Here is a 13,870-nt window from a genome sequence, read left to right as displayed (position 1 = left end):
TACAGTGTTTTATTTTGGATTTAGGATGAAGGAAAGTCAGGGGGATTTTATTATGATAAACAACACTACTACCCCTATCTGTGAAATACGTGATAGGGTCTGGTTAAAAAGTCCTCAAATAGGCATGGTCATTTTTCATGTGTCAGACATTGAAATCTGAAAATAATTAAGATTATGCTTATTTGAATGTTGGTACTCCTCAAACCAAATAGCGGAGAAACTGGAGAAACAAAACCCACACAACGCAAAACAGTTGTTAGTAGCTAGTAGCTAAAAAGGTTCATCGCTACGAACATCAGCACATCACAACATGCTGATAGAACAACAACATGCTGATAGAACAACAACATGGTAAAAATACATAACTACACATAATTAGATCACACAGTCCTTGCTTTTGAACACGCCGTAAAACGTAACAAGCCACATGATGTTGGAAACATTCATTTGAGATTCTGGTCCATGATGACATGATTGCATAACTCAATTGTTCAACCACATCCCAAATGTGCTCTATTGGATTCAGATCCGATGACTGGGAAGAACACTGAACTCAATGTCATGCTCATGAAACCAGTTTGAGACAACGTTTGTTTTGTGACATGGTGCATTATCATGCTGGAAGAAGCCATTTAGAAGATGAGTAAATTGTGGACATGAAGGGATTCACATGGTCTGCGACAATACTCAAATAGGCTGTGGCATTCAATCGATGATTGATTGATATTAACAGGCCCTAAATGTGCCAAGAAAACATTCCCCACACCCTTACACCACCTCCACTATGAGAAGGTGTACAAGTGTTAATAAGAAAGTGTTCGGTGGCTGTATATTCATCCGTTTCCTGAGACCTGACTCGTATCCTATCTCAACTGCAGTTCGCACTTCAGAGGAGCAGAATCTCATAAATTCCTAATTAGTTCCACTCTCCAGACACCTTTATTGACTTGGTGGTTGTACTGTAAGTTGGCAGGGAGTGACTGGAAATAGCCCTACTGTCTTCTTGACAATGTCGGAGAATGCAGCCTTAATTACCTGGATGCCAGGCTCCGTCATAAAGGGCAAGATGGAACCGTAAATATCAGATTAGGTTCGACATCAGCCTGATTTCCGATTTGATTGGAGGCAGACAGAGCGGAGCTTGTTAGCATACCTCAGAGGCAGGACCACCAGCCTTTGATCAAACAAAGACCTCTATGTATAACCTTTAGTGGAATGATAGGCAGGGGAGGTGCCAGACTCGAGGGAGACGGAGTCGAGTCTGACAAATTAAGGATGACCTCCTCTGTTTGTTCAGTTTGGCACGGTGTGACATTTGGACTCCAGGAAGTGTGTGGTCTGTTTAGAGCATGTGTCTGTTTTCTCACCTGCATGTTCACAGCAAACAGCCTTGGACAAGTGTTTAGAGTAACCGAGGGGAGTGGGAGAGATATAGTGTTGTAGGCGAGGAGAAGTCTTTGTTGTCTCAATCCATTAACATGCAGTGCAGAGCCTTCACAGACAGTCACACAGTATGATGATTTGCTTTAAAATGTCAGAGAGTATAATTGCTATAACTGCAATTACTCCGGTAACAACATTGTCTTGACATGTTGTTGGGCCATGTTGTGTCATTTTTTTTTACAGCATAGACAATGTCAAAATGTCAAAATGTTTATTAATTAAATTCATTAAAAGGATTAACTACCTTTTTTTATTGACCAGTTAGTTATACAGGCCAGCTGACATCCCCTCTGCCACCCACTATGACACCTGGGCTGTTTGGTGTCCTCCAACTCTCATTCAGTTTGCAGGGCAATCATATGCAAGGGAAAGCGCAAACAGTCATTTTCAGAAGAAATCATATTTTGCAGTATTGCTGTTCTAATAGGTCAATGTCAACGGATGACCTTGTCTATTCTTTCAGTACTGTTGAGTCATGGAGTCCACAAGCTTCTGATATTTCTTGTGGGCAATTAGAGGGTTCATAAAGTGATCACAGGGAGCATTTGAGTGGGTTTGGGTTGTTTATGAATAACATAGTTTGTCCTTGATATTATTATTTGTTCTACATGGCCTTATGACTGAATGTACTATTTGTGGATTTGGATTAAGTTATAGCCACTTGCAAGAGAATCAAATGACATTATCCAAGGTAGCAGGGTTAGGAGGACTTCATCAATAACAGTTACTAGATTAGGCCTAATCCCATGATTAAATGGCCGGCCTGGAGCACTGTATTCTTTTTAGATACTGCTCCACATTAGTAGACACCGAGCAGTCTTACCCTTGAAACACACCGCAAGCGTCAACCTCAGCAGCGCGTGTGCGTGGCGGAACTGCTGCGGCTCTCACTGTTGCTGCTTCCACACTGGCTGCTGCGTGTCTTCTGTGGCTCTAACTGCGGAGCTGCTACTCAGCCGTACCTCTGTACATTGAGTTTTTCCTGCAAAGCATGCGGCACACGGACAAAATAGGCGAGAGTCCTAATCTCTAGATGGCGTGCCATGTCGTGTGTTTTAAGGGGTACCCCCTGTAGATTGAGCTCTTAGATCTTTTAATAGTATAATAATTTCACCCAATAAAAAACGTTTACGATGACTCCAGTGGTGTAATTATTGAATGATAGAACTACAGTGGGATGCTAAAATTTGGCCACCGCTGGTTTAAATGTCTGTTACAATTACTCTCCAAGTGTTTGAAAGAAAAAACCTGAACACTAAATGCTACAAAGTTAAACATGACACCTTTCTGCAAATTTTAATGTAAGGTTTCTTTTTATTTTCAGAGTTTTTAAATGATAAAAAAAAAAAGGAAAAGGGCCCTGTACAAAGGTTTGGGAACCCTTTTGGATTATTCTTTGTTACCTTTTGAGAAGATGATTACTAAGGCCCAGACCAAGGTGATTTACTCGTTAGGGCTTCAATGAGTCAGGTGAATATAATTCCAGGGTTGAAGAGAGGTTGGTTATTCCAGCAAGACAATGACCCGAAGCATACCTCAAAATCAACCATGAAGTACCTCCAGGAAAGACGGATGATGGTTTTGTAATAGCCATCACAGTCTCCAGACTTTAATATTGAAAATCTGTGGAGAGATCTCAAACATGCCGTGCATGCAAGAAGGCCGAAGAATATTTCTGAGGTGTTCTGCCAGGAAGAATGGGGAAAAATTCCAAAAACAATAATTGAACGACTCTTAGCTGGCTACAGGAAGCGTTTCCAACTGTTATAGTTGCCCGAGGAGGAGTTACAAAGTACTAGCTGACAGGGTTCCCAAACGTTTGCACAAGGCCTTTTTCCTTGTTTCCTTACAAGTACCAGACGGAAAGCACACATCACACAAGTCCTGAAATCACTGACCTGGCTCCCTGTCAGTTATAGAATAGACTTCAAGATTATTTTACTAGTCTATAAATCACTCACTCCACTGCCATGCACTGAAATACATCATGGACATGCTTGTACGATACACACCAGGTAGACCCCTCAGGTCCACTGGCATTGAACTCCTGATGGTCCCAGAAGCCAGGACCAGGAGAGATGGAGAGACAGCTTTCAGTATATATGCTCCCAGACTATGGAACACTACCTGAGAGCCTGTGATTGTCCAAAACTCTGGAAACATTTAAGAGAGACCTCAAAACCTACTTATTCAATCTCACCTTTTACAATTTACGCTATACAAATAACATTGGATTTGATTTGATTTGATTATTATTTTGAATTTTTTTTTTTATCTTGCTTTAAAATGTGATGAAATGTGTCATGTTTAACTTTGTACCATTTAGAGGTTAGGTTTGCTTCTTTTCACTTAGATATTAATTGTAAAAGGCATTTTGACTAGGGGTGCCCACATTTTTGCACCCCACTGTATCATCAACCTCTTGCTTTTTCTGCACGCCACGTTGCACTTGTGGCTTAGACCCCCATACGCTTTAGTCAGCTAGACAGCTCCTCATGAGTACGGTATGCCCCGATTGATTTATAGTGAGTTTCACACTGCTGGGAAGATTACTTTTCATTTGTTTGTGTACTCTCATCTTTGCTCAAAGAGTTATGGAGCAGTTCTGTGTTAGCTTCTCTCTTTCCCGCTGAACTCTAAGCTCTCTCCTGGTCTGCTGCGGCAACTTGTATTGAAGGAGCTGACAGATGCATTCAACCTCAGAGAGAATGTGAGAATACAACACCAGCCCTACCCTACCCTGCTCTGCTCTGCTCTGATCTGCACAACCAGTACCTGGAGTGGATGGACTGCTCCCATACCCCTCTCCTCCTGATCCTATAAATCTCTCCCCTAAGTCTCCTCTCCTAGTGCCCTCAGAGCCTAATAAAAGGTTGCAGAACCGAGCACCATCCCTCTCTGCTGAGTCGATGGATGGAGGCTAGGGGGCTCAGGTGAGAGCTGATAGCGAACGTGTCCCTCTGTCTGCTAGGAGAATCAGCAGCAGCGCACGCACACACACACACACACACACACACACACACACACACACACACACACACTCACACACACACACACTAAGGGACCCATTGAGTCCTGCTGGGTGCATGTTACTCACTGGGCAGGCTGCAATGACGCACATTGTATTGAATTAAGAGTTACGGGGCCTGATGTGAGGCGACGAGAAGCCCTGTGGGATAGGGGGACAGCGGCTCCTCGGCTCCCAGCTCTGTACCTGTGTGGCTCTGGTTTAATCATAGATAACACCTATATTGCTGAGGCTTGACATTAAAAGCTCATTCAAGTTGGATGCCAGACATGGTTGTCTGGCATGGTCACCGTCTGTTTTAAAAGGAAGAAGCTCCCTCTGGAACAGCAAACGTAGTTAATGTAAACAGTTTGTTTAAGGACACGGGAGAGGCTGTATGAAGCATGAATCCTGTGGCTTATTCTGTGGTTACGTTACCGGGAGTGTTGACAGCTATGGGAGTACCAGAGGCGACTGCACGCTTAGGGCTAGGCCCACCCGCATTGCTCATTGGCCCATCCAAAGAAATTAACATTTTCGGGTTGAAATCAGGTCTTACATTTACCGTTGGAATGACACAGTTTTAGTATGACTAATGCTTACCTATAGTTCATAGCGTTCCCAATCCCAAAAACCATAAAAGATAATATACGTACACACTCTCACTCCCCTCGATAAAACGTTGACACCCAATGAAAGATCTGTTCTACCTCAGGGTGCGTACCGTGGAGAGGAGAGTGGGATAAGCCTTCCTTGTATCAGCTCTTTTAGCTGTTTTAGCATGTTATCTGTGATCACGTTTAACACATTGGGGCTTTTATAAAACAGAGAACATAAAGAACGGTGATTTATAACAGAGAGAACCTGTGTAAACGCGGTGAGGATGTTGACTCTGCTCTCTCTTTAGGCACTAGATAGATGAGGCACTAGCCTCAGAATAGCAGGGGGTTGCCCCAGTGTTGTGACTCGACAAGTGAACTTCTGTTTAAAATTGTTGTTGAAACTAAGCCTATATAGAATTGCATGTGCACCTAACAGAAGACCAGACAATCAGCCCCAATTATGAGGCAATTAGGATTTTTTTGCACCAGTGATTCTGCCATAGGCCTACCATTTAGCTGACATGATGCCACCGCTAGGCTACCATTGACAGTAGGGGTATAGCGTACTGTATAATTGATAGTAATGTAATTAACCTAAACTGAATTATGATGAATTAATTGGAAGTAAATTTGATTGGCAATTTAGTGTTGTAGCGTGGCCTACGAAGAGAATTATTTTTTAATAAAGTCAGTAGATTATAGTAAATGTCTTTTATTAGGATAAAACCCCTTGAGATGTGCCATCTCGTTTTCGAGGGGGGTCCTAGGGGGCTGATTAGGCTACAGTCATGTTTAAACTTGTTATCGCAACCAAAAGTATTTAAAAATTCGGCCACCCCCAAACTTGTTGCGGTCCGGCCAATATTCATATCTGAGGCCGAGTTTTTTTTCAGTGTCCTAACTAACAATGGGCGAGTGTCTCCAATTAACCTCACTGCTTGTGTCTCTGAAAGAGCGTGTTTATCTTTCCACTCTAATTAAACCTAAGGTTGAAATGTGAACATAGACCATAATGTGTTCCGTCCAGCTTCCGGATTATTCTGTCAAGCTTCAGTCCAGAACAGTCGCTGTCTCGCAACTGTCAGGGACCCTGCTGTGTTCGCTGCTTCTCTCCACTGTGAACAACACAGAGAGATGGATTAGTGTGGCCACTACGTGTATAGGGTATTACTGGATTTACCTTTAAGATCATTCAGTTGAAACTCTCCCTCCATCTGTCTGCAAGCTCAGCCCATCACAAGCACTCACCTCTCTGACAGAGCACCATTACCACAGGAGAGCAGCACCAGGGCAGCAGCAGAGCTTCAGGAGAGAAGCAGTGGAGATGACAAGTTGCTTGGCTGGCGTCAGAAACCCTACCCTGAGAAAGGGCCTTTCAGCAGGAGCGGGTGGGACGATACTTTCACTGATGTCGTTACAGTTCTCTTTTAAAGGTCAAATTGAGCTGTATAACCAACAACACACAAGCAGAGTGTTGTGTTTTATCCTCTCCTCCTATCTCCTCCATTTGTCATGCCCGTTCAAGAGGCGGTCACGGTTGTCATGCGACTTTGGGAACTGTGGCGAATAAAAGATGGCGATTACCTGAGTAAAATGTGGAAGCTCAAGTTCAAGTTACTGTCTAGAGTGGCATTTTTTTTATTGGGCATAATTAAAAGTTAATACGCTACATAGAGAACCTTATAAAAGGGTGGTGGATATTCTATCCCCCAAATCAGTATGTCAAGTATGAATGAAATATTAGTTGGGGTTTTGACGTCTCATCTAACCAAATCCGGGTTTTGTTCTTTATTGACAGATCATGGATGTTTAGGGATTCAGATTGTGTTTCAGACTAGAAGGTTAGATAAACGTGACAATCGAGGTCTATAAAATCAGAGCTGTTATATGTTGTCAGCTCTGTGTGTGAAACAACTGAGGTATTCTGTGTTTGACCCTGGGTTTCCATAGGAAATTGTTGAGTGTCTTTAAGCCACTATCCCATTCCCATGCTTCGAATGGTGTGATAATTCCTAAGGCTGAAATCCTGCCAATTTTTCGCTGCTCCTTACATGGAAGCGTGCAGGCAGGGCATTGAGTGAGCAACTGACGACTTTGACAAAGCTGACCCGCCACATGCAGTAATCGTTCTAATCGTGATAGCAGTGAGCTCTGATGTCATAGACAGGCTGCAGAAATAGCTGGGGCAAAAGATAATTACAACATAGCGTAAATATAGCCAACGCTGTAATGAAGATATGAAGGTTGCACCTAACAGCGAGGGCCAACGCCGCTATCTTCATGCTCTCAAATCAGAGGACCTGATATGTTTCCAGACTGACAGGAGAAGCCCTCAGTCACGCAGCGAGATATTAATATGCAGGCTCACTGTCCCCCCTGCGTCCATCAACCCCCCCTCCCTCTATCCCCTCCACGATTCAATGGCCTCATGATTTTTTAATTCCTGAATGGCCTCCCCGTCAGACCCCCTGACATTCAGACAGGACTGATGAAACTGCTGAACTTGTATAGGCAAAGCACAGTAATGATAAGCTTATTAAAGTGAGGGAGCATTGGGAGCAAGGGAGGAGTCAGGCTGTCTGCAGCCGCGTGCATTGGCTGCTTCCTCAACATAGGGGGAGGGGCTGAGGAGAGGCAGAGAGAGAGAGAGGGAGCGAGAGGGAGAGGAGAGAGGAGGAGGGGGGGGAAAAGGGCAGTGCTCTAGTTGGGGGGATAGGGAATGCCCCGTTAGATGCGGCTGCCGATAATAGCACATCAACCACAGTGCTGCGATCGAGAGCACAGCCAGAGCGGGGGACTGAGCGGGCTGAGCGCAGGAATGATGCACTAGAGCAGACAAGGGCACGGAGAGAGAGAGAGAGAGAGAGAGAGAGAGAGAGGGAGAGAGGAGAGAGAGAGAGAGAGAGAGAGAGAGAGAGAGAGTGTGTGAGAGAGAGAGTGTGTGAGAGAGAGAGAGAGAGAGAGAGAGAGAGAGAGAGAGAGAGAGAGAGAGAGAGAGAGAGAGAGAGAGAGAGAGAGAGAGAGAGAGAGAGAGAGAGAGAGAGAGAGAGAGAGAGAGAGAGAGAGCAGAGAGGGAGAGAAAGCATTATCGGAGAACGTTGGAGCGCAGGACTGAGAGAGAGCACAGGAGAGAGGAGCAAAAGAAGAGGAGAGGAGAGGAGATACAGTGCAGAGGGGGAGAAGGGGGTAAAAGTTCCCAGATCGGAGAAGTGTCAGGTCTCCCCGGGGGGCAGAACACAGTGCTGAGGTCAGCAGGGGAATGTGGAAGTGGAACAGCTGAGGGCTGGAGATTCACAAGGGGGTCTTTGGCTCCCACGGGCACAGCTCGAAACAGCACAGCAGAGGAGAGGACAGGAGAGAAGGAGGAGAGGACACACTCTGCACTGCACAGCACAGACGCAGAGAGGACACAGAGAGGAAAGGAGCAGAGCAGAGGAGAGGAGGACAGAGAGGACATTGAAACTTGCCGTGACGAGGATAACGCTCCCAGGACTTCTTCTCCGCATGGCTAACTTAGGCGCATGAGAGCAAAGTGTCACCGGGGCTGGAGACACCTAGAGCTAGGAAGAGCTTGAAACCTTTTACCTCTCCTAACCCTGATAGCACTGAGAGAGAACTTGACCTGTGTGGTGGTGGTGGCTGACACGATTCTGACTGTTTTGGAGATTCTGGACTTGGTAGAGACTGAGAGCAGGGCAGAGGAGGAGGAGGAGAGGAGAGGAGAGGAGAGTTCGGAGGGAGACTCCTCTGTGTCCTGTGAATATCTCTTGAGACATGATAAAGTGTGTAGTAGTAGACAGCCTCTCAGCCGCAGCAGCAGCCCTAGAGCATGGAGAAGTCTAGCAGCGAGGAATCAGCCATTCACCGTAGCCCCTCCGTGGAGAGCCACGACTCCGACTTCGCCCGAGCCTCCACGTCCGGCCGGCCGTTCGGCGGCCGCGGCTTCACTGCCGGCGCGTTCTACGGCTCCACGGGGCCGCGCACCGCAGCGCAGGGGCAGGCTGGCACGGCAGCAGACGCCAGCGCAGGAGTAGGAACGGCGGGAGACAAGAGCAGCAGCAGCAATAAGTACACGGCGCCCAAAGGCAGCAAATACGTGGTCTTTTACCTGGATCTATCCTTTGTGTTCCTTCTAGAATTCAAGAAGTGCAACATGGCACGGGGCTGCCTCTGCTGTCTGAAGTACATGATGTTTCTCTTCAACCTCATCTTTTGGGTAAGTGAATCTTTCCTTTTTTTATCTTCTCTTCATCTCTTCTCCGACGACATGCGTTTTAATCTCTTTTGATGATGATGAAATTCCACACACGGATGGAGGTGGGCTAAGGCAAAGCAGCACATTTTAGAAAGTTGTTAACTCAACGGAGGGGAAATGTGATGTACTAGAATTCCTAATGAGGAGTAATGCCCCGACATTGATGGATTTGGGGCTTACATGGTGTGTGTGTGTGTGTGTGTGTGTGTGAGTGTGACACATTTCTGTGATGCAAGTGGATGCAAAATGCCAAAATGTAGTGATTACTGATACGCCGATGTTGTTGATATTCCCCGGGTTGGAGCTGATGTGCCGTCAAATACGAAACAGTTGTTGGAAGTTAATGGGTGTTTGCACAATCATGCGTTTCTCATCATTACGTCAGGCTGTGTCGTTGCGTGCTGGCTCATTTGCATGTTACTATTCCTGGTTGTCATTGAGTCAGTCCATCCGTGCACCATGTCTCTCTTTGGGAGGTGGTGGTGGTGGTGTCGGGGGGGGGGGGAGGGGACTCTGCCACTCATTCAGATGGCTTTACAACATGTGCCAGGTGCTGATTTACTGCTAACATTACGTTTTTAGAGTGCCGGTTGTGGGAGTCAGAGGAAGGTGGCTGTAGCTTACATGTGTGAGACCAATAAAGGGCTGACACGTGGGGAATGATTCTGAAAAGTGATAGGGATTATCGATTTTTGGGGGGAAAGCCACTTTGGAGACATTGGTCAGATGTCTTTTTAACATTACATTATGGATTTTCTTACAGTCACTCATCGTATTTTCACACCATTTTATGTACAGGGGTGCAAACTTGTCACCTTTTAGACGTTTTATCCGTTTTTACCTCAAAATAGGTCAACAATTTTCATAAATGTTCTTTGTTTTCAGGCCAAAAAAAATGTCACCTTTTTGGGCCATCACCAGTTTGCATCCCTGTATGTAATAATAACAATAATAATAAAAAAAAGCCCAATTCAGTTAAACCCATCTAGATTTCAGCTGGCATTGTTCAGGCCCTGGCATGGCATTTTATTAGTGAAAGTGTGAACATCCCAGAGATATTGAAATGGAGGATTACAGGGCTTTAGTTTATAGGCTGAGCCCTTTGTGATGAGGCACTCATGCGTAAAGCGTAAACAACATCTCAACACTGTGGTGGTTTATGTGTCCCTCCATCCCTGTCCCCAACCACATCACTTCTACTGCCCTGGACCCTGGTATCTGGGGCACATCAGATGCTACCAGTCTGCCTGTTAAGCCCCAGCTGTGGGGAGACCTGTGTTGACACTACTGCCCCCCACTGATGGGTTTGTTCAATCCACAGTGCCACAGTACCAACACCAGAGCTGGGGCCATACTTGGCCTGCGGCATGGACCTGGCTCCACTGTTCCGCTCCAGAGCAAATCATCCAACGCTGCCAGCGGTGTGTGTGATTGGCAAGGTGGTTCAGGTGTGTGTGTGTGTGTGTGTGTGTGTGTATGTGTATGCTAATGTGCGTGTGTGTGCATGCCTGTGTGCATATTATGTACAAGGTACATGTGGTTGGATCAGCGGCTGGGCTAGGGGCGATGCCAGCTGAGGTCATTGTGGCAGTGTCCTCCTGTCCTCCTGTCCTCCTGTCCTCCGCTACAGAGGGATTTGCGGAGGCGCTCGCTTCCTGGGGGGCTTTGTGGGCTCAACCTGTACTTAACCTTGTGTGGTGGCAAAACCCCCCATGTTAATAATCTGCTGCTCCACACTCATAGGAGGGGGGGGGGGCGGGGGGGGGGAAAGAGGCTTTTGACTTTGGCTCTCTGAGCCGGTCTCCGTAGGCCCTCCGCTGTACTCAAGTTCCCCCTTGTGAATGCACTGTGTGAGGGGGGTCTCGGGAGTGTAATGAGGACCCCCTATGGTGTGAGGAAGAGACCGGTCCCGCCTCCTGTCTGTGTGTGTGTGTGTGTGTGTGTGTGTGTGTACACGTGTCGATTAGAGGAGGAGAGAATAAGGCCCAAAGCAGCGTCTTGCACTCCCGCTGTGCAGTAATAGAGCACTGCTCACACTTCTAATGTTCACTTAACGATCACACCCTGCTCTGCAGATTGATGGTCGTTTTCCCACTGCCTTGATTCAATTTAATTACAGTTTAATCACTGTCGCACTGTCAGGCCCTCCCCCGCCCCTCAGTCTTCTCTGTGAACCTGCCGCCGGGGCGGTGGCGTGGGGGGGCAGAGACCACGGCGGGTTGATTGAAGCCTGAGGAGGGAGGCAGGTAGAGGGACTGGGGGAGAGGGACTGGGAGAGAGGGTCTATGGGGAGAGGGGCTATGGGGAGAGGGACTGGGAGAGAGGGGCTATGGGGAGAGGGTCTATGGGGAAATGGGCTGGTGAGAAGTGTTGATGAAGGGGTGCTGGGGGGAGAGGGGATAAGGGGAGAGGGGCTAAGGGGAGAGAGGCTGGTGAGAAGGGATAAGGGGAGAGGCGCTGGAGGAGAGGGGCTAAGGGGAGAGGGGCTGGTGAGAAGGGTTGATGATGAGGGGTGCTGGGGGGGAGAGGGGATAAGGGGAGAGGGGCTGCTGAGAGGTGCTAAGGGGAGAGTGGCTGGGGGAGAGTGGCTGGGGGAGAGGGGATAAGGAGAGTGGGGCTAAGGAGAGAGGGGTTGATGAGAGGGGCTGGGGGAGAGGGAAGCAGGGGAGAGAGGCTGAGGGAGAGGGGATACAGGGAGAGAGGCTGGTGAGAGGGGATAAGGTGAGAGGGGATAAGGGGAGAGGGGATAAGGGGAGAGAGGGGCTGGTGAGAGGCGCTGGTGAGAGTCATCTTGTATCCTGACACCCCTGGGACAGCACTGCTCTCCCCCTCAGGAACTCCAAGAATCACAAGGTTACTCACTCGCGTGTGTGAGGGCCTCAGCTCTGACACCCCATCTCGGTAGCGGAAGGGCACAGCCCTAACCCTAACTCTAACCCCGGTCCCTCCTAACCCCCCTAGTCCCCCCCATCCACCCTGGTGGCACCCCTTAGCTCGCCAGCCCTCCAGCCCAGGGCTTACAGCGGTAACTTGAAGCACAAGGTAAACAGGCCCAGGCACTCCCGGCATGTCCACGTCCAGGCACTCATCCCTCCTGGCCCTTCCAGCAGTTGTTCCTGACCATCTGGCTTCTCTTTCTTACAGGGATTAGTGTAGTCTGAGCTCCAGGCCAGATTATAGTGTTTGGTTGGTTGTGGTGTGGTGTGGTGTGGTGTGTGGGTTGCCGGATTGAGAGCACAGGATTCTCCCTTTACCACGGACAACAACACCACGCTGCTACGGCGATGGTCACGGCCAAAAAAGGGCCCAGGGTTTGAATCCATTTCTATCCATTTCCCCCAATGATTTTGACGAGACACTGGTTGGGCTCCACTGCAGGGTAATGTCGGTACATATAGACAGGGAATTGGACAACAAGGATAGCGTCTTGCGGTGATTTCCTATCGGTGTCAGCTAGCAGATTGGCGGCGGCGGTGCATTTGCTGAGGGTCAGGGATTCGGCCCCTTTCTCTCCGGGTCCTCTGTGCTGCTACTGTGCTGCTGCTGTAAGCCTCTCCGTACCCCCCCGCCTTGCTGCCTGCTGCCTCCCCTCCGCCTCCCCTCTTCCTATTCCCCTAATCTGCTCCCTCACTTCCTTTGCATCGCTAAAAACATCCCCCTCTTGCCTCCCTCTTTCTCTTTCTCTCCGTCTCTCTCTCTCTCTGTCACTCTCTCTCTCTGTCTCGCTCTCCACCAACGCGAAGTGCACCGACAACAGTTTATTTGTTCGGCCGGCATCCCACCACCATCAGCACCAACACTGTCATTATCTTCCCCTATCAAAAGCGAAGGCTTATTTGATATTCATATTTAGAGAATAATGTGAGCTCAGCATCCTTATCTTATAAGCGCAAAAGCGGCGGTTGGTATCAAAGCAAATTCTTTGTTAGGGCTAAAGAAAGCCCTTTGTGTTTAGCATTCATGAATTCCACTGCTTGCTTAGGGGATTTATACACCATTTGGTGGGAAAGCTACAAAAGATTTGTTTGTCCATCGATTTAATCACCTGAGTTGACATTTTTGTCTTACATGTAGCAAGGTAATGAGAGCTTCCATTTCAATTTGTCTGGGAGGGGTGTGTGTGTGTGTGTGTGTGTGTGTGTGTGTGTGTGTGTGTGTGTGTGTGTGTGTGTGTGTGTGTGTGTGTGTGTGTGTGTGTGTGTGTGTGTGTGTGCGTGCGTGCGTGCGTGCGTGCGTGTTTGAGACATACTCTCTGACAAGAAGTACATATGAACTTCCCCCCTTACTGCCAGGCGATTTACTGAAGTGAAATAGAGGTGCACTGAATTGTATGAAATAATGTAGCAGCAGTCCATCATAAATGCCCACTTCTCATCACGCATTGACTTCCATCGCAACCATCCGGAATCAAGAGGCTTGTTTTAAGAGAAAACTATTTAGTTTTAATAAAGACATTTCGTCATAAGTGTAGTGGGAAGACATTTTTCAGTTCTCTCTCTGGGCGGAATTAACATGTGACGGCTCCAGTCCAATAGACAGTGAGAGGCCGGTTTCCCCTGCTCA

The 13,870-nt window shown here is 47.5% G+C and overlaps 1 protein-coding gene across 1 annotated transcript in view; it reads left to right on the top strand.

The window, feature by feature from the left end:
- Positions 1–8,881: 8,881 nt before the first annotated feature.
- tspan9a (tetraspanin 9a) overlaps positions 8,882–13,870 on the top strand; it is a gene marked incomplete at its 5' end in the record, with an annotated part of 80,137 nt that continues 75,148 nt past the window's right edge. The window contains one exon of the mRNA XM_080545041.1: positions 8,882–9,268. Within this exon, the coding sequence (XP_080401167.1) occupies positions 8,882–9,268 (387 nt within the window). The remainder of the gene's footprint in view (positions 9,269–13,870) is intronic.

The sequence above is a fragment of the Nansenia antarctica genome (genome assembly GCF_963989245.1).
Source record: "Nansenia antarctica genome assembly, chromosome: 14".
Lineage (NCBI taxonomy): Eukaryota > Metazoa > Chordata > Actinopteri > Argentiniformes > Microstomatidae > Nansenia > Nansenia antarctica.
This window is presented reverse-complemented; position numbering and strand designations above follow the sequence as displayed.